This window comes from Lineus longissimus, chromosome 7 (genome assembly GCF_910592395.1).
Source record: "Lineus longissimus chromosome 7, tnLinLong1.2, whole genome shotgun sequence".
In the NCBI taxonomy this organism is placed as follows: domain Eukaryota; kingdom Metazoa; phylum Nemertea; class Pilidiophora; order Heteronemertea; family Lineidae; genus Lineus; species Lineus longissimus.
The window spans coordinates 4,416,347-4,441,525 of NC_088314.1; the positions used below are offsets into that span (position 1 = coordinate 4,416,347).

The window sequence follows — 25,179 nt, forward strand, 5'->3', positions numbered from 1 at the left end:
AAAGCTAGGATATCAATCCAGGCTGTGACTGCATTTATAGAGGCTTCAAGCTGGATCGAAGTTTCAAAACAAGGATGTGCAACTGTCTTTCGGTCACATCCAGCTCAAAAACAGGACAATCTTGCTTAGCAAGAGGGATACACTCAGGGCACCAAACGTTGCCACGAGACAGCCTTTAGCATTTTCAATTCAACACCCTCCATGATGAAACTGTATCGCACAGTGCACCATTAACTCACGATACGAGATTATCCTGGAGCGTCTTTTTCTGCAACAGCCGAGGTTGTGCCACCATCGCCTATCGATTTGTCAACCAGTATCGATTCCTCAGCATGTTATATAAATGCAGGACCACCGAATTATGAATTACAGGGAACACTGTGAGAAACATACTGGGAGATTCCAACGATTCTTTTCCACAACAGCAGAGCAGTGATTGAAATCCATATACCGGCTACAGGCCACAATGGAATTGAGGGGCGGAAGGAACGCAAAGAGTGACTACAACATCCAACTGCAATCCCGGCTCACCGCAATTTTCAATGCAAAACAAAATCTTAAAAATCAAAAATATAGACTCAAAAGTTTTATTCAGCATCATATAAAGCACAAGACATGGAATGGTCCTTCTTCCGGTCAAAATATTACAACAATCTTACATTACAGCAATTTACTAATGTCAGGACACACGATTTTCTCAGCACGGTTTTTGGAGGACGGTAATCAAAAGAGTGTATCAAGTTTTGATATGGTAAATTCCTGGATATAGCATTGTAAAACAATGATATAGATGATTTAGCGTATTCAACGCCAAAGTACCGTGTGGTTCTTGAAAGTGCTGAGCAATAAACACTTTTCAGTAGAGAGAATTCTGTTCGACACATTGACCACAACAATAACACCAACCGTCAATACTCAAAATAAGAAAATTAAAAAAGAAAAGCTTAAGTGTCGGGCCATAACTAGAGTTTGTGATTACAGATGCTTGCTATTCTTAATAACAAAGAAACTACCTCTTTCGGTACGATTACGATAGAAAAACTCAATAAGCAATTGATAATTCATCCAATTCAGTCTTGATTATACATGTATTTATTTGTTAAAAAGCCCCTACAAATCTTTGTAGGATATTATAAATCAGGAATCACAAGCTGCACTGTCTTCTCCACTTGGCATTTCATTAAAGAGAACCGTACAAATGATTTGTACCTGCTTTAACCAGAGTTTTTAAATTTCAAAGACATTGACTAAGCACTGAAAAACCTACTTGACAGGAACTTACAGCTAAAACAGCGATGAAAAGCTGTACGAATTTACCACACTAAGCTCCCAGACCTTGTTGATTCTTTGATTGGTTCTATTCAGGCAAAGATTCCCCTTTTAGAAATGATCAAGACAGACAATTTACAATGCAGCATGTCTGATTATTTACAATACAGAGAGGATAGCTTCCATCTTCTGGAGGATATCATCCTTCTTGTTTTCATTGCTTGCCTCATTCTCCAAATATTGAGACTTGTTCAATTTGCCAGCGACGAGCTTTTCAGCGAAGGTAACAGCCTGGTTGACTTGGTCACGATACAGCAGGTCGAGCTTCTGGATCTCGGCAATCTGGAGGAAAGAAGTTAGAAGCTCATTTTACAACTATCAGATGAAACGCAGACGACCTACTTAAACTCGAGAGTGAGTTAGAACCTTTCTTTAGAATCGAATAAGGGTGCAAGATTTCATACCTTCTCTCCAACATCGGCATTGTCTGCTTTCAATTTAGCCTGCAGGGCGCCAATCTGCTGTGTGAGATTCTTGTGGTCTGCATCGATCTTCTTACGGTTGGCATGGAAGCTTGTTGTGTCCTTGTTTGCCTTGTACTTGTTGATGGCATCAGCATAGCTCTGATAGAGAGCACTGCGTTTGTCATGGGTGCTCTGAACTTGCTCAACAGAACTTGTAACACGCATACGAGTCTCACTGACCTCATCCTGAAAGAAAAGTAATCTAAAATCTTTAAATCACAAACTTTTTTTAACATTTTCATGCAGGCACTATTACAAAAACACAATCAGATTGGCTATTCAAAGTATACTTCGATTTCAACTCCAAAAGGTTTTATCCAACTTTAGAACCGAGAACCCATACCAATGAAATAATTCCATTTCTCACCTGTGATCACACTAATGCCAACTGGCGTGGTGAAGCAAGGGTTTTACCCACTCAGCTAATGCAGCTTCCCCAACAAGTTTGAGATTATAACCTTACCTTAGTGATCGAGAAATCAAGCCTGACATAGATTATGACAGCAAAGAAGAGCAGGTAAAAAGCTGTGATAACAAGGAAAGGTTCCTGGAGAAGCATGTATTTCTGGAATGTGTAGTTCAGCTGGAAATAAGGAGGAACACATAAATTGACATGATCTAAACAACAAGTGAACAAAATAATCAATACCAATCATCAACAAGGTGCTCTATAAGAGCTTGCTATGTCTACGATATCTAGCCGTCAGTGTGTCATCCTATAATTGATTATATGAGCTACTTTAAGACATACAAATGTTATACAGACTGTGAACACTCCATTAGTAATAAGTCCCGACAGCTGAACCGGTGCGAAATAGAATCACACATGTATATGCTTTTATAATTAGCTGTAGAAGTCACTTTTCATGAATGAGAGACAACTGGCGTACCTTGATGTCCTGAATGTGTCCTTCAACCAAGTTCTTCTTGGTTGCAGTGACGACGGGGCGTCCAACGGTATCCAGGTAAGTGAAATGAAGCTCATCTTTTCCTCGCTCTGTTGGGAAGGGCGTCTTAAACTCCATATTTCTGCAATCAAAGTAAGATTTTCTTAAACTCGATGGTCTGACATTTCATTTTGTGGTGTCTTCTAAAGAAAGTTGAAGTTTGGTCATGAAAGTCATAAAATCATTTTTCAAAAAGCGTAAGGTTTACAATTACAGTATGTCCAATCAACAGAGGATCATTAAGTAATATTTCAGGGATAAAATGTTTACTTACTTGCAGCCTTCTGGAAGAATGACTTTCAGGGTAAACTCATCCACGACCATATCGTCATACACATGGTCAACAAACCTCATCTTCAACAGGTAATTGTCACCTGAAAAGAAACAAATTCCTCCAACAAGTTAAATGGAAGTCTCCTCTCTCTGACAAGCAGAATTGTCTTCTCAATGCTAGAATTCAAATGTTTCAGTAATGAGACGACAAATAGTTGAAAAAACACTAGAGTCTTTCAGACTCTCATACCCATAGTAATTTTAGCTTCATGAAAAATGTGGTCTTTGAAACTGAAGACGGTTGCTCCTGTAGTCGGATTCAAACAATTCTGAAAGCTTGGAAAGAGCTCAAAAGTAAAAAATAACAGGAATCAGGAATTGACACTAAATGAAAGAACTCACCATTGTTGTAAAGATATTCATAACTAGGGACGTTGTATCCAATGTAGTAGTGTGTTTTCCAGCCTCCGAACAGCGGAAACCTTGGCCTGAATTCAACTTCGACAGAATCGACAAGTTCCTTCAGGTTACTGGTAGAAATGTTGCCAATCTCATCACGGTAGTACACATCACGGGCAGATGACGGCAAAATAGTCTGGGAATAGAAGCAAATATGTTTTTAAAATGTGGTCCAACAAATCACTATTTGTTTCCATTTTGCATGCATTTTTAATTCCTCAGCCAATCAGATCAAGGTTCAGAATCAAGTTGCTCAGTTGGTAACTTGTAAGAGATAACGTTCAAGACTAAGGTCTAACTGATCAGTCTCAAGAAGCCAAGTCTACATGGCCTACTCATTAACACTTGACCAGACTACCCAGTATCAGTCTCATACAATCACTGCCAAGTCATTTTTGCAGTTGTTACATACCCTTTGCAGTTGTTACATACCCTATTTCTCTGGTAGGAATAAACTTACTTTAAAAGATTTGATTGATGATGCACCATCCTGGTTTCTCTGATAGTCATATCGTGAGAAGGATCCCTTCAGCTTGGCACCGGAATGATACATGTCAATGGTTTCCTCGACAGCGATGTTACCCCAGTGAGATACCTCAATCACACGAGTCATCTTGGTTATTGTCAAGAATGGAGTGTTGTTCTCATAATGCACCACCATTTCACCCTGCAAATTGTCGTTTAAATGCAGTTATTGTAGTGAATGAGCAAGAAGAAGGGTTTAAACCTCACTTCAAAAACTATAACAGGCACCAAAAATTCAAATGTACTTTTTTCAAGTTGATTTCCAGATTCTATGAAATTTTCCATACCTCAACAAAGCTATCCTTATTCTCGTACGGTCCATACGAGATGATGCTGTCAGTCAACGAAACTGGCTTTGTCTTGGTATAATTCTCAATGGTACTAGATGCAAGGTTAACTTTTGTAGTTTGGCTGTTGGTCTTGTACGGCGAGAAGAAGTACAGGTTACCACTGAACTGGACAAACTGTTTCTCAGCTTGGCTAATCTGTGAGGGGTACGGACGCTGGGTGTGAGTGAAGACAGCCTCAACGTCAACTGTGACAGATTTGCCAGCCTGGAGACTAGAGTATAGCTGAATCCTCCAGAACTGCTTTCCCCTATTAAACAAAGAAGGTTTAGAATGTTACTCTAGCTGCTCGAGATCACACTTTTGTTTTTCAACTACTTTTACAGCACAACGATACCCACAACAGAGACTGTTTGAATTTTATGCTTATTACCCATTGCCATTTATTTGACCTTCCATTGCGTAGCATAATACTTACAACTGATTGGCAACAGAAGTCTGGATGACTTTCAACTTTTCTTCTTCCTCTTTATCCTGAAAGTGAAATTGACGATAGTAATAACGGTTGTCTCAATAAAATCAAAACTGGAAAACCAAGCGACGCGTCAGCGATTCTGATGCATCGTCCTGAACTCGTACAGAAGAGAAAGTTAGCAAATGATGAGATTGAGATGCAGCAGTGGTCACGATAGTTGGAACCGGAGTTAAGTTGTGTCAATTTGTTGAAACCTTTATACGACTACTCAAGTTCTCATGCCATGCCAAGCCCCAGGCGCGGCCAAGGCAGGCACGACTATTAACGTCACGACGTCGAAGGTGACGCCACAAAACACGACTCAAAACAAACGACTGGACTGGACTCGTTTAAGCGTAGATAGGACAAGAGGCTGCCTGTGACCTTACCGTGGCACTCAATGTTGCCAGATTTCCTGCCAATGACGGATCGACCACGAAGAGGAAGGACTTCACTGCAGTGTTCCCATTATTTTTCAGGGTAATTGAAGAGGTTGTTTTTGCTAGATGACTGCTCAAGTCCACCGTTCTTTCAACCTTTGTATTTATCAAATTAGCGTCAATTGTATCTTGATTTGCGACGCAACATGATGCTAACAACACCAAGAATAGGGACCCAATGAAATAAAGGCGATCCATATTTCAATTTTGCAAGATTAGGATAGATTGTACGGCAAAATTAGCCGGTAATCAGCATAAAAATTGGCGACCGGAAGAAGAGGTCTCCCTGGCCTCGTTTTCAATACGGCCGCGTTGGCACTTTTATTTTCTCGGTAAATTTTAGAATCTCCCAGTCCACTTAATTTGTTTCATCGATATCCATGTGTCTAATGTAAACAATTGTTTTTCTGTTGGTCTATTCGGATTAAGTTAGCACAAAAGATGGCGCTCGCGCAGAGGTCAGCAGCAATGGTCTTCGGTTCTTAAGTCCTCCCTAATAGTAATAGGTGGCAGCATAGACATTTGACCTGCAACGCACCTGAAACGTATGGGGTCAACACCATGGGAGTAATGCCGCGAGAATTTGCACTGCATATAAAGATATGGGTCCTACTATAATCGTAGGTTGGAATAAGGAAAAGCTGTGACCGGCGACGGTCGTCAGTACCATTTTTGGGGTTCATGGAATAACTCGTCTCCCGTTTTCCCCCTAAAGAGGGGGAAAATTTCCACCCTAATATGGGTATTTTTTTTATTTTAAGTAATCGCGTAGTTCCATTCTCCACCCTTTTTTGTATAGACAGAAACAAAGCGTGCTATTCTTGGATCTGAAACTAAATTTATATAACATAATGGCAATGGAAAGTGACAGGGCGTGGTAGTAACCGGTCTTTAGACACCGAAGGTATACCGGGGGTTACCCTATATATATAAATAATTGCGCATTTGAACGATGCGGCGGACGTATTTGGAGACAAAAAAAATGTTTGATGACCAAAAATTAGGGAGGACGTGCGGCCGGTGCGCCCCCTTGGATCCGCGCCTGGCCACAACCAGACCTGATGATACAGCATCGGCCTATGCTGTCACAACCAGACCTGATAGACAGGAGATGCTGCCGGCACAACCAGACCTGATGAGATTGCAGAGACTGTCACAACCAGACCTGGCATGATAACAAATGCTGTTAAGCCCAGAGCCAAGGGCAGCACGAGCAGATCCACAACTACCTGATAATCCATCTCAAATCAGACCAATGAACGAGCTGAACCTGTAATGTCAGACCAGGCCAATAGGAAGGATAGAGGCCTTAGGCCATGGGAATGATTAATCGGGTTTACTGTCCGAGAGATTTAAAAAGATGATGAGACTTTTTCATTTTTTACAATTCATTATCGGTTTACAGCCCGATTTACTGGTCAAAACACGTGATTCGGCAAGTTCCAGTAAATTGAAATCGGGTCAGTCACCAACCCGTATGAGGCATTAAAAAAATGTCATTATCATGGTGAAGCCTCTATACCCTATCAATTCTTTGAAAAAAATTGAAGTAAGTTAACGCTCTGGACCCTTGCGGGAGGTGGACGGTAAACGGGATCAATAATTCCCATGGCCGAATTTGGTCTTCACTTGTCACAATCACATTTCGTCCTTGATCTACATATACCGTCTTGTCACAATCGCCTCCTTGCTATCCAAGGGACGACGGAAATTCGATATGGTGGCAGTTTTGCAGTAGATAACATTTAAATGCTGTAAAGCATTTGTTAGTGCAGGTTTGAACAGTTTGACTGCAGAAGACAAGCCAGTTTGGGGTTCCTTTTTGCACATCACAGGGAGAAGATGGGATTCTTGATGTTCAGGTTGGTGCGAGCAACTTGATCGGAAGCATTTCATGATTTCTGGCTTTAGGCCTGGTTAATCCATATGATGCTCTAGTTCATATGTCACCACAGATGACGAACAAAACAAACTCACAACAGCGTACTACATTTTATAGGAAATAAATGCCAGGTTATTTATTTGCGTATTCCCTAAAACATAAAATTCCGTGCCTGAAAATCGACCACAACTTTAGAAATCAACAAGACATATTTTTTAATCAAGTTTCAAAGGTGGCCCAGGAAGGACACAGAAATATTATTCTTCACTGTAGCAGCTTGGGTTGAACTGAAGATACATGTAAATCGGATCTAGTTGTGAAAAAAACAATCAATACACATGCATTACCAAAATTTCAAACTAAATAATCATTTCTGGTGGGTTTCATTTCGAGTAAAATATCATTGCTAAATATACACTGATAAGACCTCCCCTCATAGCAAAATGAAGTATTTACAAATTTTGGACCTAAGGCCGAGGTTACATCAAGTCACTTTGTCGTGCGTCAGGCAGCTTTTTTAGTTTTTTACTTCCCAATGCGGACAAAGACATACTGTGAAGAGGCCATTTACCCAGTTAAAGGGCGCCTGTACAAAAGCTTTTTATTACATGCAATAGGCCTATGCGAAACAGCTGACGCCAAAAAAACGGCTAATTGCATCTACACAGTCTCATGAGACCTGAAGAGGCATATGTGACCCGCCATGATGAAACAAGTCGCATGTCGCTCCGAGCTTGACAGGTTGAGGCGGACTGGTTGTTCATTTCACTGTTGTCTGCCTTGTGTGACATCAGAGAACATCAATTTCTTCTATTATGTTCTGGTGTCATTTTAGGCTCATCTTCTGTGCAACATGCAACTCATTTTATCGTGCTGGGTCACGTATATCAATCTCAGAAATTCCGAAGGAAACTCATTTTATTGCCCTCGACAAGGCATACTATACTTTAAAGGGACAACATAGGCAGCAGCAAGGCAGGCAAGATAAAGTTACACAAAGCCGCCAATAGGGGTCTCTCACATATGACAGTAGGCCAAATGAATCGCACTTGTACGAGAGATATATTCAGTGCCAAGTCTGACATGACCAGGGGCCTTTGCTGCATAAACTAGTTACTTGAAGATGGCCATATTAGCCCTCCTCCTGCCTATAGTCCCCCTTTAAACTGTGCAGTATCGGTTTCATTTTTTAAATTTATTGCGAACACTACCTTGAATAACATGAACATGTCAACTCAAATGCATAAAACCTAACTTTTGGCAGCAAACACGATATTTAATCTACTGCAAAATAAAAATTAGCAAATTCGTAACTTTCATATTATAAATACTGGTTCGTTAAGCATCTATTTTTTGTCTCAAATAACAAAATATTTTCAAGCATACAAACATTATTATAAAGACTGTTTATCTACAATCATCATATATTAAATTTTCTGGACATAAGCCCAAAGAGATTTCTTTCTATACCAAATGCTTTTTAACTCAAATGGCATCACATGAAAGGTTAACCTTCGATCAGCACAGCTCTTTGGTGGCAAAGTTTGTATTTCTCTGGAAAACCACAACTAATTGTTCCATTAATTTTGCATTAGGGGACATCTTTATCTTAAATTTTTAGAGATGTTTTTCTAAAATTATCTGGGTATTTAGTGTTGCAGCTGGAAGAAATCTGAAAAGGCAGGGTAGAATGGGGCTCAGTCAGAAAAAGGCAGGGTACAGCACCCTGCTTTAAATGGAAATGCATTGACTGCAGGGCACTAAAGAGAAAATTCTGGAAAAGGCAGGGTGCTGTGCCCTGCCAGAGTTTAGCCGACACACTAGTATTTGAGAGCACATTCAGCCAACAATATAGACAAACATCAGTTCTTCACACAGCAGCTAAGGCAACAAAAACACAGGGAAAAGATTAACAAATCTCGAATTGGTTTGTGGTAGTGGTTTAACCCATTCACAGGTGCTGCCATGGATAGACTTCGAATTTTTCAGAGTAACATTGGAAGTCATACTTGATTCTGGTGCCATCTGACTTCTGTGACCAAACAAATGTCAACTTTTGGAGGTCTTTAGTGAGACGATGAATTCTGTAACTCTGATCTGCTTGGCGCTAATGACATTACTGGAATGGGTATGGAAGCATTTAGCATTGGAGAGTCATTCACAACAAGTATCCGAGACGAAGTACTGTCATTAGATCCAAGGTAAACACTCTGTCCCTGTGGTACAGGGCTAACAGGACGGTGCTGTGTGTTTATCAATGCATTCGGTCGATTATTAGGACTTGCTGCAGGAACAATGCCGGGCACTGAGATCGTCCTCACTGAACTCGTACTAAGACCAGTTTTATGAGTTTGCGTCCAAGCAACTCCATCACTTGTACTCGAAACACCTTCCATTTTACTCAATATATCAAGCGAGAAACCTGCATTTTGTAATTGTTCAGAATTTTTTCCTCCAACAGCAAATGGAGCCTGCCCCTGGAGAGGCAACTTTAGAACACTCAGTCCCTGCTGTGGTGGCACTTTTTTGGGAGCAACACTTTTTGTTTGACCACGGCCACGTCCTTGGCCTGCAACACTAGGTCTAGGATTTGCAGATGGCCTTGGACAATCTTGACGATTGATTTGGTTCATCGTAGTAGCGGATGTTGTGCCTGTCCCCCGAACCACCTGGTCCATGAGAGTTCGACTGTTGGCTACTAGGGATGCCATCTGCTGAGGGGAGTAAGAACTGCTAGAACTTAACTGTGAATGTAACTGATCTATTGGTAGTTTTTCTGATAATGTTTTAGCAAGCACCGACAACACTGGTTCTCTGTCCTTCTTGCTGTAAGTCATGCGTCTTTCATTTTTCCTCCGATAATCTGAATCTGAATCACTGTCACTCAAAACTATGATTTCTTGATTTTTCGGTTGCACATTTGCATGAGAAGTCCTATTCTGAAACATGGCACTGTCATGGATTCCCTTATTAGGCACTGGTACATAGCGCTGCTGATTCTGCAATGCTTGGCGCATGAGAAGCTGATTAGAGGGAATTGTCTTCATACCAGGTATTTGCCCTTGTGTCGCAGTGTTATTTGCCGTTGAGCTATGTGTTTGCACAGCCATGTTCGATACCGTGGTAGGCTTGATACCAGCAATTTGTGCTGCCTGTAATACCGCATTGGCAGCGTACTGTTGGCTAGCAACACTCCTGGCTATGAGAACTTGCCCATCTTGGCCTGCTGCCTTCACCACAGCATTTTGCAACATACTGCGTATTCTTGCATCCACATTGCTGAACTGCGCATTTGCAGCACGCTGCTGAACCAAAGATTGCTGATTTTGTACCTGATGCAACATATCCTTAACCGTCTGCACTCTAGGACCAGTTCCTGGACTGGACTGATTTTTTGGAGACACTGGGTGATTAACATTTACTGACTGCGATGTCCGTTGAACCACTTTAGATGACACTGTTTGTTTCCAAATATGGTTCACTATATCAGATTCCGAGTTCATGTCTGTGACTGGATATGATCCAGCATATGCGATACCCACACCTTGCTGCTTTGGATTCCGTCCAGCACTCACAGGAACATTTCCATTTCTACTCGGCATTATAGCTGAACCACTCACTGGCGACTGAACCCAAGAAATATTAGATGAGTGAGTTGGTGTTACAGGCAATGGCTGTGGTGCTATTGTTATCGATCGACCGGCTTGTTGAGTTTGTGCAACACAGGTTGGTAGAGTCTGTGTGATGCTAACTGGTCGATTCGCAGCAATGTTCATCGACTGTATTTGTGCAGCAGACAATGGTACAGACAAGAGGCGAGTCTGAGGAACAGTTACAGGCTGCGGATTTACAACAGCGAAGGGCTGCGAATGGGCCACACTCATAGGAGGAGATTGCACAGTTGACATGCATGAAGCGAGATTCTGTATTTGGGCAGCATCGAAGTTAGCTGTACTTTGAGTTTGTGGAACATTCATTGCAACAACAGGCCGGGTCGGAGTAATACTAGGTGAAGCCTGGGTTAGAGTCACAACAGAATTTCCTGTGGCCACAGATTGCGAGATTAGGCTGCTTGAACTCGTAACTTCTCCCTCATCCGGCGAAGGTGTTCGAACCAATGGCTGAATTCCAACAATACGCTGACCTTGACCAAGGTTATAACGACTGTAGTTTTTTGAGTTCCAAATTTTATAGACTCTTCCTCCAGATGCGGTGTAAGTGACAGTCTGCCCAGCCGGAGATTTCAGCAGAACAATCTGCTGTTGAGCACCCTGACCTTGGAGAGCAACAAACTGAGTCCCCTCTGTAGTTGGACTAGGAGTGTCAGTACGATATGAAAGATTTGACGAGTTTTGATATACAGGGGCAATGGCACCATTCGAATCAGCGACTTGAACGACCCTCTCTCCAATACTCCTAGTGGGAGTCGTAACATTTGACGAGTTTTGATATACAGAGGCAACGACACCGCTCGAATCAGCTGATTGAACCACTCTCTGTCCAACAATACCAGCAGGAGCTGCAACAACTGGTTTTCTAAGGACAGACGAGGCCATTGTAACTACCGGGTGTCCAACTGAGTATGGCATGTCAACAGAGCCAGATTTGTCTGATCTGACCTCTTGGGGGGAAAGAAGCGTTGCAACCAAAGGGGTTTCTACACTCGTGCCTAAGCAAGTAGTAGGAGTTGGCACACTGAACTCATCAATCAGAGGAACGTATGGCACAACTGGAGGTGATAAAACCTGACCCTGATCAGCAGTGATCATCTGTTGCGTTGGTTTCCATGCATTTTGTAAAATCTTTGGCCGTCGTTTAGAACTATCCAATTTCTGAAAAGCTGATGTTGCCCGACTGACCATTACGCTGTCATTCACATTTTGTTTGGAACTCTCTGATGTTTTTACAGGTCTGGCAGTGCTCCATTTAGCCCTTGGATTAACATCCTCCTCTGGACACATTATTTTGTCACTGCTGTTCGACAGCTCCAAAGCCATTCCAGCTGGGACACACCCGCTAGAAAGGTGATTCCATCCACCAACCGCGCCCAATTCTACACCAGATGGCAGGAGTTTTTTAATTTTTTCAGCTTTATCTACACCGGCACTGGCATTATCAGTCTTTCTCCGTCTTTGTTGCACTTTCTTAACTGCTATAACAGAGGGGGAAACCACAGCCGCAGATACAGCAACAGATATTGCCACAACACTTTCAGGTCTTTTTATTTCAACAGCCGTTGGTGCAGCTTTGACAACATCTTCAGGCTCTACAAAGTGGACTGGAGGCAGCTTGGGCTCATCAGCTTCCTTTTTAACCTCCATAGGTTCTTGTTTGACAACACCACTACCGAACATACTTAGACACCGGTCACGCAGCTCGTCCCATGGTAACTCCGGGTTCAAGGTATCATCTCTCAAACGATCACAGATGCACAGGAGATCAAATAACAGTTTTTTATTGACACCAGGAACTACAACTCCGTGGAAATCATCCTCAATTTCCGTCTCTGGATCAGATTCTGCAGTACTAGACTCAGACTCATCAGTACAATACTCCTCATACTTGACAATTTTTCTTCTTCGCCCACGACCATGCTTTTCTGACCCTGAATCATCGTCAGAACCTTTGCGTTTCTCACTGCTCCTAGTTCGGCTGGATATATACTTTGACGATGCATTTCTCTTTTGACGACATGATCCTTCCCTTCCAGCTTGTTCATCTTCGTCCTTCACAGACTCAATCTCGGTGGCGCTCGAACAATCCTCCGTGACATTCTCAATAGAAGTAGAACTTTCAGTTACTTCTTCGACCTCATTCGTGGAAGGACTCTCATCAGTTTTCCCACCAGCACTAGTAGGCGTTTGTTCTCCAGGGGTTTCCGACCCTGCCATGATATTATTTTTACTCGAATTTTGCATTAACCACTGTTCAAAGCTGGCAGAAAAGCTCCCAGAGTTAGCACCCCCATGCGTAACAGTCTTTACTTCACCAGAAACAATTTCAGGGGCGTCCTCCACATCATCCCTCTGAAACACTGCGCAAGTGCCGTCAATCGGTTCATCGTCATCAACATCAATTTTAATGTCAGTTCTAACACCACCCCCAGTGGCCAAATTGTCTACACCATTCCGAGAGTCAACATTGCTCTCATCGGCAGTGTCAACAGTAATGTTTTTGCCATCACACTGACACACAATTTTCACTGAGGGATCAATTATGTTTTCTACTCTGTCCACCACCTGGATGGCATCAACTGACTTTCCTTCACAACCCAGGAGTTTTTCAGTTTTTGGCGAACAACACCCATGCTTTTTACACATGGGTAAACACTCCAGTTCATCATCCAAACCATTGGTGCTGCTGCTCTCATCTAATTTTTCCTTACAGGTCAAATCATCATTGATACCTCCATTCATGGTCAATGGTGAATCTGTGCTTTTTATGAATGTTTCTCCACTCGATGACGACTTCTGATTTGGCTGATCTAATATTCCAACAGCCGTCTCATCAGCAGTGTCTGGTTTCTTTTCCGTATGGTTATGTTGTTCTGTTTGCATAGGTTCATTCCCATGTTCTTTTTGAGAACTAGAATTGTCAGAGGGGTCACTTTTAACTAATGTCTTATCCGAGTCTGGTTCAGGCACTTTGTCAGTGTTTGGGTCAGGTTCTTTCAAAGATTTCGAAGCACCTTCTGATTGTTCAGCACTGGCTTTCACCTCCTTGGCATCTTTCCCCCCCTTGTCAGAGTCGACATCAGCTGTAATAATCGTGGAGGCAGATTCATCTGTCTCTGCATCACTGTCGGCATCCCTGCTCAAAACGTTGTGCAGCAAATCCACAAATTTGAACAACTCCTCTGATGGATCGAGAGAAAATGCTGTCAAAGTCAACAGCTGTCGAAGTTTCTTATGCTGCCGATACATTCCCGACAACAGATGGCATATGTGTATCAATGAGATTCGCAAGCCGCTTGGATTGAATTCAGCACCACCACTCTTGTAGAAGAGGAACTGCACTGCATCAGCTTTACAGGCTTGGACCAGGAATTCTGTGCACAGCTCAAGGAATTTGTCATCATACTGAAAAGTGGACAAGAAGAACCTTGTTTACAACTCAATCAATTTTTAAGTGCACTGTATCATACCCTCTTGCACCTGACCATCAGCAAATTAGTGGCTAGCAAATCAAATTTGACAATGCTTTTCAGTTTTGTCATTGAGAGAAAGGCAGCTATATACAAGAAGCCATGAGACATACATGTTGCCAAGTTATGACGCATTGAAAGCTGAAAGGTTATCAGCCTAGTTTTAGTGATCGAGTGAAAATTATTACCTTGTCAAAAAGTACTTCAGCAAAGAAAGTCATCTGCAGAGAATTTCGGGCCAATTTTGACATCTTTAGTACGCTCTGTATGAACGTTTCACGGTCTGGATCTTTCTCGAATTGCAGCTCAGCCCAGATTTTTAGGAGGCTCTGAAAGAAACAAATAAAGCAAGTTAAGGGCTACTCATGGAATTAAACTCGGTACGCCCTTGTGGCAATGCTGAGCTTGACCTTTGCTCCAGACTGCCATTTGCAGTGATTGCTTGATCTCAAATGCAAACGATCTCCTCGACTTTTGAGCAGTTCTCTGCTTTGAGAGACAGTACTAATTGCCTGAGCTGCTGACCTAGAATTCTACCTTTCCCTTGACAAAAATGTGTAAATCATATTAAATCTGGCACAGAAAGTACATGAGTTTCGCTATGATTTTAGATACTCACCTTTGTACAGCAGTAGTAGGAAGGCCTAAAGAGATCTTGTCCCAAGAATGTCTGTGCCAGGATTAATGCATCTTCTTTATACTCAGGCTGGTTTCTAACACAGTTGATGATGTCCACAGCAGTATGGCATGCAACCTTGGCACACTGAAATAGAAACAGACCTTTGAATGAGATTAGGAGATCCAGGGGGGTTGGTGGTGACACACAGAGTTTGACTTATTTCGTCTCACAATCTGCTCCTGTACTATGGCAAAAAATAATGTCCTCAACCATGTTTTTTTAATTCTATGTGAAGAAAACCATTTGAAACAATTCTTAGAAAGACAATTTCTTGGAGTAAATTACAAACTAAAACTAACCTTTTTGTGGAATTGATCCTTCATGCCCTGCTTTAGAAGCAAAACCAAATGCTTCTGAAGTATATCAACATCTTGCTGGAATATCTTGAGTCTAACCATCCATGAGGAGAGATTCAATGCATACTCGTCACACTTGCCGTCCATCAGCAGGGAAAGTCTCAGCCGCAATATGTCATGTGGGAGCGAATGCAGGTAGGCACCAACTGAAAGGGAAAAACTATTGATTCAAGATTTAACTCAACAAACAAGGCCCTGGAGCCACAAGAGTTCAATAAGACATCCATTAGGCAATGTTAGGAAGTGTAACTACCAATAGGCCCTTCTGACCTTGGTTGAACCGTTTGTTGCCTCAACTGAAGCGTCAAAGGCCCTTCTGACCTCGGTTGAACCGTTTGTTTTCTCACCCCAAGAGTTCAAAGAGAGAGAACACTGCACCTACCTTCAGCTTCATCGACGTCCTCATCTCCAACCATGATTTTAATCAACGTAGGCTCACTCCACTTGTTCTTGATCAAGTCATTCAGTAATGAAATCTCCTTGTGACCAAACTCCACCATCTTTGCCTCGCATTTCACCAAACCAGCTTGGAAGCTTTCCCGGACAGGGTCATCACTAGGGAGGTTCTCCCACTCCATGGAGAGGATAACACGGGCGCATGTCCTGAAATTCATTGCAAGTGTGATATACATGTATTGTTATTCAGACCAATTGTAATTTGCAAGCACAAAATAAACAGTAGAGACAGAGAATGATGGAAGTGAGGCTTCCTGCAGAACTTCAAGTACCACCGTTTCAATCAGAACAACACAAGTTCAAAACACTTGAATACCAGGTGAAAAAGTCTGTCTGTTTATAGGAGAATACCACAGACATACACTATGACATGCACAGAGCTTGCAAAAGGAAGTTGATAATTCGACTATTTCAGGGAGCGAAGGTGACTATGACTTGTGAAACCACATTTTTTTCAGTCAAAAGAGGGCATGAGGTTGCTTGCCTTCATCACAGGAGGGAAATGTCTGTGCTCACTTGACTAACTAAATATCTGAGTTGATGGCAAACATACTCACAAGAATAGTATATGAAACAACTCTTGGACTTCACCACATTCTTTTAAATACTGTCGATTTGAGGCCAGGTTTTCCCAGGCCAACTCAAGGCCTGAGATCTTGTCACCAACATCCTGACACTCTTCCTCAAGGAACTTGTTCAAGCGCTGAAAATAATCACATCACAATATCAGATAAAGTCAAACAAAACTGCAGTACCTATTCAGTTGCCGAATTCCGCTACGGAGACCATAGTGCTGAGGATCTTTTAAGAACTTCTTAGGCAGTTCTGTGATCTTTCAGTTATTTGCTATGGAAATTCACCAATGGCAATGCATCAATCACACCAAAACAAATCAAATGCGCACACTAAAGAGTCAGAACACTTCAGAAGGCCTAAACTGACTTCCTCACACCCGTCTCCGGTGGTCGTTTGAAGCCAAATTGAACCGCAATATTGGCTAAACGAACAAAAGAACATTTGGTACACGCACCTCGCAGTGTTATGTTTACTGCTGGTTTGTTGTGGTTTTCAACGGCTTCCACCGATTTGACATTGACTGGTCTGGTGCGAGGAAAACTAATGCAGAGAGTGCAATGCCACTTTGCACTGACTGCCGCGGCTGGCCGTTGTTACTGTTGGGCCCTGCCCTTGGCGGGGCCTTCCTTGGGACCACGACCATACCGTGCCTAGAGCAAAGACATCTGCGGTACACACCGTCGATATAAAAATGAGCACAGAGGCATCATTAACAGCCTGTACAAGAAGAAAAAATGCACACCTTTTTTCTTTGTAAATGCACTGAAGACACAGCACAACAGACAAGTCAAATGCTATGTTGATCAGCGCCATTTTGGATTTACATGATGACAAGAACCGGTTTGAAAGACGATTTTAAAACGCGAATTGCACGCTCCTCACCTCCCAAAATCGAACGCAGAAAATTTTGGTCTCTTCTTCATCTTTAACTTTTCTCACTTTACCGCCTATTAACTTCAGGTTTTTCACTAATTCGCAAATGCACATGGTAAACATTATTCTTGTGCATGTCGTCCATACAAGGCCGAGTCGACCGAAATTAGTCCAGGCGGCGGTGCATCATATAATTAAGGTTCGCTTATGATAGGAATCAAAAGCAAACTAGCCACATTATCATTTATATCATGACATTTTAAGTCATATGTGAGTGCCTTCCATGTTATGTATTCTTTAAGATCAGATGTTTTTAACTTGGAAAATGAAAGTTGGTCACAGCAAACTTCACCGCCTGACAAGCGCTGAAACCGTAGTTTTACAAACTGCCGATAGATGTCAGCACCTCACGGTCTGTTTTGGTAAGGCACGTGCGACAGTTTTGATGGGAATCAAAAGCAAACTAGCCACATCCCTTAGGCCTTGCAAGATCTCTGACAAAGGTTAGTACCATTGACATTGTTATGTTCATCATGAAGGAAGTCTTTTTGCAGGAGACACGTCAGCCTGTTTAGGTACACCTGCACTCTTCAGGCTTGTGCAAGGGATAGTCCAACCAGACCAAGTCTCCCGACTGTGCACGTTAGTGAGCAAGCGCTGAAACCGTAGTTTTACAAACTGCCGATAGACATCAGCACCTCACGGTCTGTTTTGATGAGGCACGTGTGACAGTTTTCTAATATAATTAAGGTTAGCTTATGATGGGAATCAAAGCGAACTAGCCACATTATCATTCATATTATGACATTTTAAGTCATATGTGAGTGCCTTCCTTGTTATGTATTCTTTAAGATCAGATGTTTTTAACTTGGAAAATGAAAGTTGGTCACAGCATGGAGGTATAATACCTCCATGGTCACAGCAAACTTCACCGCCTTGACAAGCGCTGAAACCGTAGTTTTACAAACTGCCGATAGATGTCAGCACCTCACGGTCTGTTTTGATAAGGCACGTGTGACAGTTTTGATGGGAATCAAAAGCAAACTAGCCACATCCCTTACAAGATCTCTGACAAAGGTTAGTACCATTGAGATTGTTATGTTCATCACGAAGGAAGTCTTTTTGCAGGAGACACGTCAGCCTGTTTAGGTACACCTGCACTCTTCAGGCTGACTGTGCACGTTAGTAAGCAAGCGTTGAAACCGTAGTTTTACAATCTGCCGATAGATATCAGCACCTCACGGTCTGTTTTTATATCAGGCACGTGTGACAGTTTTCTAATATAATTAAGGTTAGCTTATGATAGGAATCAAAAGCAAACTAGCCACATTGTCATTTATATTATGACATTTTAAGTCATATGTGAGTGCCTTCCATATTACGTATTCTTTAAGAGCAGATCTTTTTAACTTTGATAATGAACGTTCAAGGCAAACTTCACCGCCCGACAATCGCTGAAACCGTAGTTTCACAAACTGCCGATAGATGTCAGCACCTCACGGTCTGTTTTGATAATGCACGTGTGACAGTTTTCTAATAAAATAATTAAGGTTAGCTTATGATGAGAATCAAAAGCAATCTAGCCACATTATCATTTATATTATGACATTTTAAGTCATATGTGAGTGCCTTTCATGTTATGTATTCTTTAAGATCAGATGTTTTTAACTTGGAAAATGAAAGTTGGTCACAGCTTGGAGGAACTTTCATTTTCCAAGTTAAAAACATCTGATCTTAAAGAATACATAACATGGAAGGCACTCACATATGACTTAAAATGTCATAATATAAATGATAATGTGGCTAGTTTGCTTTTGATTCCCATCATAAGCCATTAAGCGAACCTTAATTATATTAGAAAACTGTCACACGTGTCTTATCAAAACAGACCGTGAGGTGCTGACATCTATCGGCAGTTGGTAACTATATCCCCCTCCCAACCACCAACTACTCGCCATCATTGACATTGCTAGCCAACTGCTTCTTCGACTTCGGTCAACTGCCATGATCGATGGCATCATCCTAACTATATACCCCCCCCCCCCCCCCCCACCAGCACCCGAGTCTTCTCGCTCACCAGCCCTTTTAACGAAGAGCTCCCTATCAAGGCCTGAGCCATCCTCATATTATTAGAAAACTATCAAAACAGACCGTGAGGTGCTGACATCTATCGGTAGTTTGTAAAACTAGTGAAGTCTGCTGTGACCTTGGAGGAACAGCAAACTTCACCGCCTGACAAGCGCTGAAACTGTAGTTTTACAAACTGCCGATAGATGTCAGCACCTCACGGTCTGTTTTGATAAGACACGTGTGACAGTTTTCTAATATAATTAAGGTTCGCTTATGATTGGAATCAAAAGCAAACTAGCCACATTATCATTTATACTATGACATTTTAAGTCATATGTGAGTGCCTTCCTTGTTTTTAACTTGGAAAATGAAGGTTGGTACCACAGCAAACTTCACCGCCCGACAATCGCTGAAACCGTAGTTTCACAAACTGCCGATAGATGTCAGCACCTCACGGTCCGTTTTGATAAGGCACGTGTGATAGTTTTCTATTATTTCCTCTTGTAAACATAAATCCGTCCCAAGAAATTGAAGAACTAGGCCTACTTAACCTTAAGTATCTTCGGAAATCGTTTTTCATTGAAAACTCAATGACTGCGACTAGACCTTGGTGTATGCATGGAGGTATCTTAATAATACCTCCATGGTGTATGTTTCAAATTTCGAAGATGTTTTGTTATCCGACTATCGAACCCAGTCATACTCATTGCTATGGATCATGATACTGTGGTCTGTTATCGGACAGGCTTTCACGGACTTCATATAGTTGTAGTTAATGACTTGAAATCCCCAGTCGTTTATGTTTCTATCTGGCTCTAAATTATATCTCAATTATATGTCAATTAAATTTCAGAAACATACAAGTTAGTGCTAAGATGTTGACTCCAGCATTTGAAATTAGTCAAACGGATGGATTCATCACCATCATCATTCATGCAAGATTTGCAAAGGTTAGTTGAAACTCTTGTGCCTCAGGAGAGCGGACCTGTGTTGGATGTCTCTGTTGCACTAAAGAGAGTAAGCTGCCCAAGCGCTCTGTTCAATCAGTTGCAATATCAACCAAACAACACAGTAGAATAAGACCCAGTTCATCATGCATGTAAAATATGTGTGTTCTAAACTAAAAGTATTTGTTTTTGTAGGTTGCAGAGACGGAGATATTCATTCAAGATGAAGAATTCAAATTCTATTCAAAACCATATTTCTTGAGGTAAGTTGGTCACTTGAATTGATAAAGAAAATCTTGGTGGTCTAGTGTTTATTCAATGTGCTCTCAAATTACCATTAACTGTAAACCGTGTTTCCAGTTTGGGAGAAAATTACATCATACCAGTAATGTTGAAGAGGCATGAAGCTAACACTAACAGGTCCTTTAGAGTTTTGCAGCCTCCCAAATGCATGCACATTGAAGTTATATTTTTCATGATTCTTCTCACTTTCTGAAAGACTTCTCTAAAGTCGATTGTACATGTATGCCGTTTCTTTTATCTTGACCAAGTAATATTTTACTCGCACAGACTGAACCTTCCTGGAAAACTTCTCGAGGATGGACGCGAGATGGCCAGATTTGATGTGGAGACAGGAACGCTCACTGCACGCATTCCTAAACAGACACCTGGAGAACATTTTAGGGGACTTGATATGATAACGAAATTGCTGGCACCAAAGGGGAACACCAATGCAAAGGCACCTCTAATTGAAGTCTTAGGTAAGTTTTAAGAACTTTGTCCTTCACAGGCTTGTCTGAATTTCTAACAACATTAGTGATATCAGAACGCAGTTATATCTATCACTGCATTTGTAGCTCACTCTGCAATAAATATCATCTCTTATTTTCAGATTCAACTGAAGATCCATCCACTGGAGGTGGTGAGGCCTTCAGAGATGAGGAGGAGGATTTTGATGAGGACTTTGACTGGCAAATTGAGCAGATTCCCTACAGTCTAGAAAAGGACCCAATTCTCGAAGAAAGTTACAAATATGGCTTTGCAAACCTCAGGAGTGGAGTATTCCTTAGATTGCAGGTGGGGGTGAATGCGATGTTAATTCATTGAAAATTTTCAATTTGAATCAGACATTCTGCAATTACGTAAATATGTTTTTGCAGTTATTAAAAACTCTATTAATACCCTGTTTCATCAGACTCGTATGTTTTAGGAAGTTACTTGACTTCATGGGTCACTGCCATGGTAGCAAGTTCCACAAAGTATGGCTAAATAAAAAAAGTTTGTCATCCAAATATTTGATAGTACATGTATGATACATGACATGAGGCACCTCGAGGAGGGGCTCAGCAGTCCAAGAGTTTCAACTATTTTGCTATAATGTCTTTTTTCCAGGATGAATTGTATGGTGTGATTGACCTGCTGGATCCAGACAAAACACCATCTCAAGAACGTACTGAAAGAAGACTTCGAGAGGAAGCTGATAAGTTTGATGGTGAATACTACTTGTGAGTAAAAAAGCACTTGTCAAAATTTGTCAACTTAGGTTTGTCTATCACAGAGCCTGCAAGATAACAGAAACCCTTGGAGTATGGTTTGGATGATTTTAAATAACTTTCCTCCTGCAGGGCTGACCTATTTGAAGATGATGCTATCCAGGAGATTCTGAGCTATGAACCTGTTTGGGTTGATGAATACAGACGAATCAAAAGTGGAGAGAATCCAGATAAGATTGGTGAGTTTTCAGATTTTGGATTTATGGAGTTGGCAAGTTTTTTCGATATTTGGAAACGTTGCCGTTTAGTCAAATTGAATTTCTTGCTGATCTATATTGCAATATTAGTGGTTTCTTTTCAGTCACGCTTTCTGAAGATGATCATCAGAAGATGAAAGAACTGCCAAATAAAGAATATATCCTTTTCAATCGTATTTCTATTTCGGCAGAAGTAGCCCTTTTCCTGGAAGAGTGGAATTGACCACCTTTAAAGAACATATAAGTTTTGAAAAGTTAGTTTAAAGTTGGTGATGTGAGTTCTTTTGGACAACTTGGCCCTGATCAGATGTGTTGTTGTTTCCTTAACCTTTTCCACACCTCCTCGATCATGACCAACAGGCTAGTGTACTCCTTGGCCTGGTGGACATCATATATGCCTATGCCTACGACAATAGAACAACAGAAGGGGAGAGTAATGTGGAGTCTGCCTGGACAGTCAGGAAACTTAGTGCAACACTATCATGGCTGGAGGTAGGTAAAAATTCAATGCTTTATTTACTGCCTGCTATAGAACATTTTCTGTAGATTTGCTCGGTTTTTGAGTGTGGAGGTATTCCCAATATTATGTAGAGGTGAAAAGTGCCATTCCTCCTTGATTAGTTTTCTCCAAAGATGTATCTTAAGTGGCGGTTCCCACTTAATGCTGTGAACATCAGAGTATAAACTACAGCCTTTTTACCCACAAATCAAATCACACTTTTGCTCAATTATACAACCAAATGCTCATCATCTTTCAGACTTTCACAAACCTAAAGATGGTGCTCCATTCATGTTTCCAACGTGCCCTTTCCTACCCACTTTATCGTCATTGGAAACTGAGCAAAAAGGTGCTGAGAGATACAGTCATGATATTCTCCATCGGTGAGTGTGTCTTGTGTTTCTCCGTCTGTTATTACCAGGTCGAAAATTATATAAAATTTGGCAAGGATCAAGTCATAGGTTGGGACCAAAATCACTGTCCCTAAAGGCGAGGGTGTTCCAACACTGGAACAGAGGTGTTCACCGAGGAAAGTTCAACTGTTCAAATAAAAATTTCAATCTGATTGTTTTCCAGGTAAGAGACGTCTGCTGAAGTGTCTCTTGGAGATTCATACTTGTCTGAACACATCCGACCCGTACTACATCCTGAATGATATCTATATCACAGACTACTGTATCTGGCTCCAGGGTGTAAGGTAATGTCAGCTTCTTTCTCATAATTCTAGTAAAAGTTCCCCATACACTCGAACAGGTCAGAAAACATTGTACCCTTATTACATTCTCATTGAGTAATCTCTGTATCACAGATACTGTATCTGGTATGAGTAGTCCAACTGCAGAATCACTTACTTTGGTAGAAAGCCCTTTGAGTAGTTTTGAGATATTCTGTATTTTCCTTTTCTCTGACTTGGCCCCACACTCTGTGACTCAGATATCTAGTATTCCAATGTCTGTGGCATGGTATCTTTACAGTGTTTATCATTTCAGTGAAAAACGTCTATCATCCCTTACAAGATCTCTGACAAAGGTTAGTACCATTGAGATTGTTATGTTCATCATGAAGGAAGTCTTTTTGCAGAAGACACGTCAGCCTGTTTAGGTACACCTGCACTCTTCAGGCTTGTGCAAGGGATAGTCCAACCAGACCAAGTCTCCTGACTGTGCACGTTAGTATGTGGAGACCACAAAAAGGACCACCGAGTTCCTGCCTGTAATCCTCCTTGAATGTTCATATCAGTGTGGAAAATAGATTTTCTGTACATTGCATCATTGTCAGTCTTAAGAATCAGAATAACTTCCCACTTCTGGTATACAACAAGGCCTACTTGTTTGAATCACCCTTTTGGTCAGTTTTTGATGAATCTTGTTTTTTCAGATAAAGGTTGAAAAAGAAGATGTCGGGCTTGAGCTCATTGAGCTTGAGGAGGCAGCTCAGCTAGTTCAAGAAGACGAACGACTACAAAACGAATTAAGTGCTGGAATATCCACTGTCTGCCTTGTGGACAAAAAGACGGGAAAGCCTGGAGCAGAAAAAAGTGTCAACATTGAAAAGTGTAGTGATATCTCTGCATCCAGAGAGGAAGCAGTGTGTACAAAACTTGGTGCTCTTTTGCTTGACAATGATACTACTATTCAAGGAGAGCTCGAAAGTAAAAGCAGCGAGGCGACATTGAAGGGAGAAATTTGTGAAAGTGGTGCAGATATTTCTGGCAATAAAACTGGCATGAATTGTAGTAGTAAGGGAACTGTGACATGTAACAGAGAACTTGCCGAAGGGATCAAGCACTTTGATGTCCAAAATTTGTTACATTGTCAGAATGACGCTGGAGTTAATATGCGCGATTCAGATGATGTTTCATCTGAGGACAGCGGTAGTGATTCTAGTTCTTGTGGTTCTTGTAGTGATGATGACTCTGATGAGGATGACGACTCATCAGCTTCAGAAGAGGGACTAGCCAATGTGGTGAATTCACCAAATCTGGGCACATCAAGTGACTTGACTGCAGATTCAGAAGTTAAGCAAAGACAAATGATCACAGTGATAGATTCTTCTGAGAAACCCCAATGCGGCTCGATCTAAGCTTTTTTACGCAGGTTGGGGCCATTTAGTTCAGCTTTTGATCCGATGACCATGCATTTGCTTTCATATTGCTACTTACTTACATTGTATTATATGAGTCAGTCGTTTTTGTGTCTCAGCTAAAGTTTTAGCAGGTTGCCTTACTGTACATTTACTTTGAATCTGAAAAAAACTTTTGTAATAAAATCATGTCTCGTGTTTTTCGTCCATCTGTGGCAAGTTATATGATTGTGTAGCATCCGCCTGTTCATCTGTAGTCAGCGTGGACAGATGAGAACGCTCTTGCACGGCCCAATGTCAGTCCATTCCATTTATTGTGCTGTTGGAGATATTAGGTTATCAGGTTACAGTAAGTGGCTTGGCTGGCTTTGAAAGGATTAATAAGGCCTTGGTAATAAAGTCAAGCTGAAAGTACAGTGGAACCTCTCTGTTAAAGACACTCTTAGAATGAAAAATGCCATCCTCAATTGAGGTGTCCTGATTGGAGAGGTCGAATTAATGGGAATGACTAATTTGGGACAAAATGCAGTGAATAATTTGAGGTCGAACTATTTTCTCATTACTGGTTTGCATTAGAACCAATTACTGTATACTAGATTTTCCTTTATCAATAATTAATCTACTGGT

General features: G+C 41.4%; 3 protein-coding genes across 4 annotated transcripts; 1 reads left to right on the forward strand and 2 right to left on the reverse strand.

Annotated features, from left to right (window-relative positions):
- Window positions 1–573: 573 nt before the first annotated feature.
- On the reverse strand, window positions 574–5,537 carry LOC135491235 (dolichyl-diphosphooligosaccharide--protein glycosyltransferase subunit 1-like). The gene is made up of 10 exons (XM_064776969.1): window positions 5,188–5,537; window positions 4,763–4,818; window positions 4,285–4,594; window positions 3,933–4,139; window positions 3,416–3,608; window positions 3,015–3,114; window positions 2,684–2,822; window positions 2,257–2,376; window positions 1,734–1,979; window positions 574–1,611 (listed from the first exon to the last, which is right to left on the reverse strand). Exons 1-10 carry the CDS (start codon window positions 5,434–5,436, stop codon window positions 1,429–1,431), a joined length of 1,803 nt encoding a protein of 600 aa, XP_064633039.1. The 5' UTR covers window positions 5,437–5,537; the 3' UTR covers window positions 574–1,428.
- Window positions 5,538–7,245: 1,708 nt separating this feature from the next.
- Window positions 7,246–17,359, reverse strand: LOC135490921 (uncharacterized). The gene is made up of 7 exons (XM_064776501.1): window positions 17,214–17,359; window positions 16,313–16,458; window positions 15,682–15,902; window positions 15,243–15,445; window positions 14,884–15,027; window positions 14,453–14,593; window positions 7,246–14,199 (listed from the first exon to the last, which is right to left on the reverse strand). The coding sequence occupies exons 1-7, from the start codon at window positions 17,325–17,327 to the stop codon at window positions 9,187–9,189; spliced, it is 5,982 nt and encodes a 1,993-aa protein (XP_064632571.1). The 5' UTR covers window positions 17,328–17,359; the 3' UTR covers window positions 7,246–9,186.
- A 903-nt stretch (window positions 17,360–18,262) lies between these two features.
- LOC135491125 (protein SHQ1 homolog) lies at window positions 18,263–24,741 on the forward strand. Of its 2 annotated transcripts, none has more exons than XM_064776792.1 (13): window positions 18,263–18,281; window positions 20,128–20,224; window positions 20,417–20,484; window positions 20,792–20,982; window positions 21,114–21,298; window positions 21,614–21,726; window positions 21,847–21,953; window positions 22,076–22,129; window positions 22,309–22,463; window positions 22,730–22,853; window positions 23,047–23,167; window positions 23,460–23,499; window positions 23,848–24,741. In XM_064776792.1, exons 2-13 carry the CDS (start codon window positions 20,150–20,152, stop codon window positions 24,550–24,552), a joined length of 1,938 nt encoding a protein of 645 aa, XP_064632862.1. In that variant the 5' UTR covers window positions 18,263–18,281; window positions 20,128–20,149; the 3' UTR covers window positions 24,553–24,741. The 2 variants fall into 2 exon arrangements, with proteins under 2 accessions (XP_064632862.1, XP_064632861.1); XM_064776791.1 differs by lacking the exon at window positions 18,263–18,281 and adding an exon at window positions 19,670–19,745.
- The last annotated feature ends 438 nt before the right edge of the window (window positions 24,742–25,179 follow it).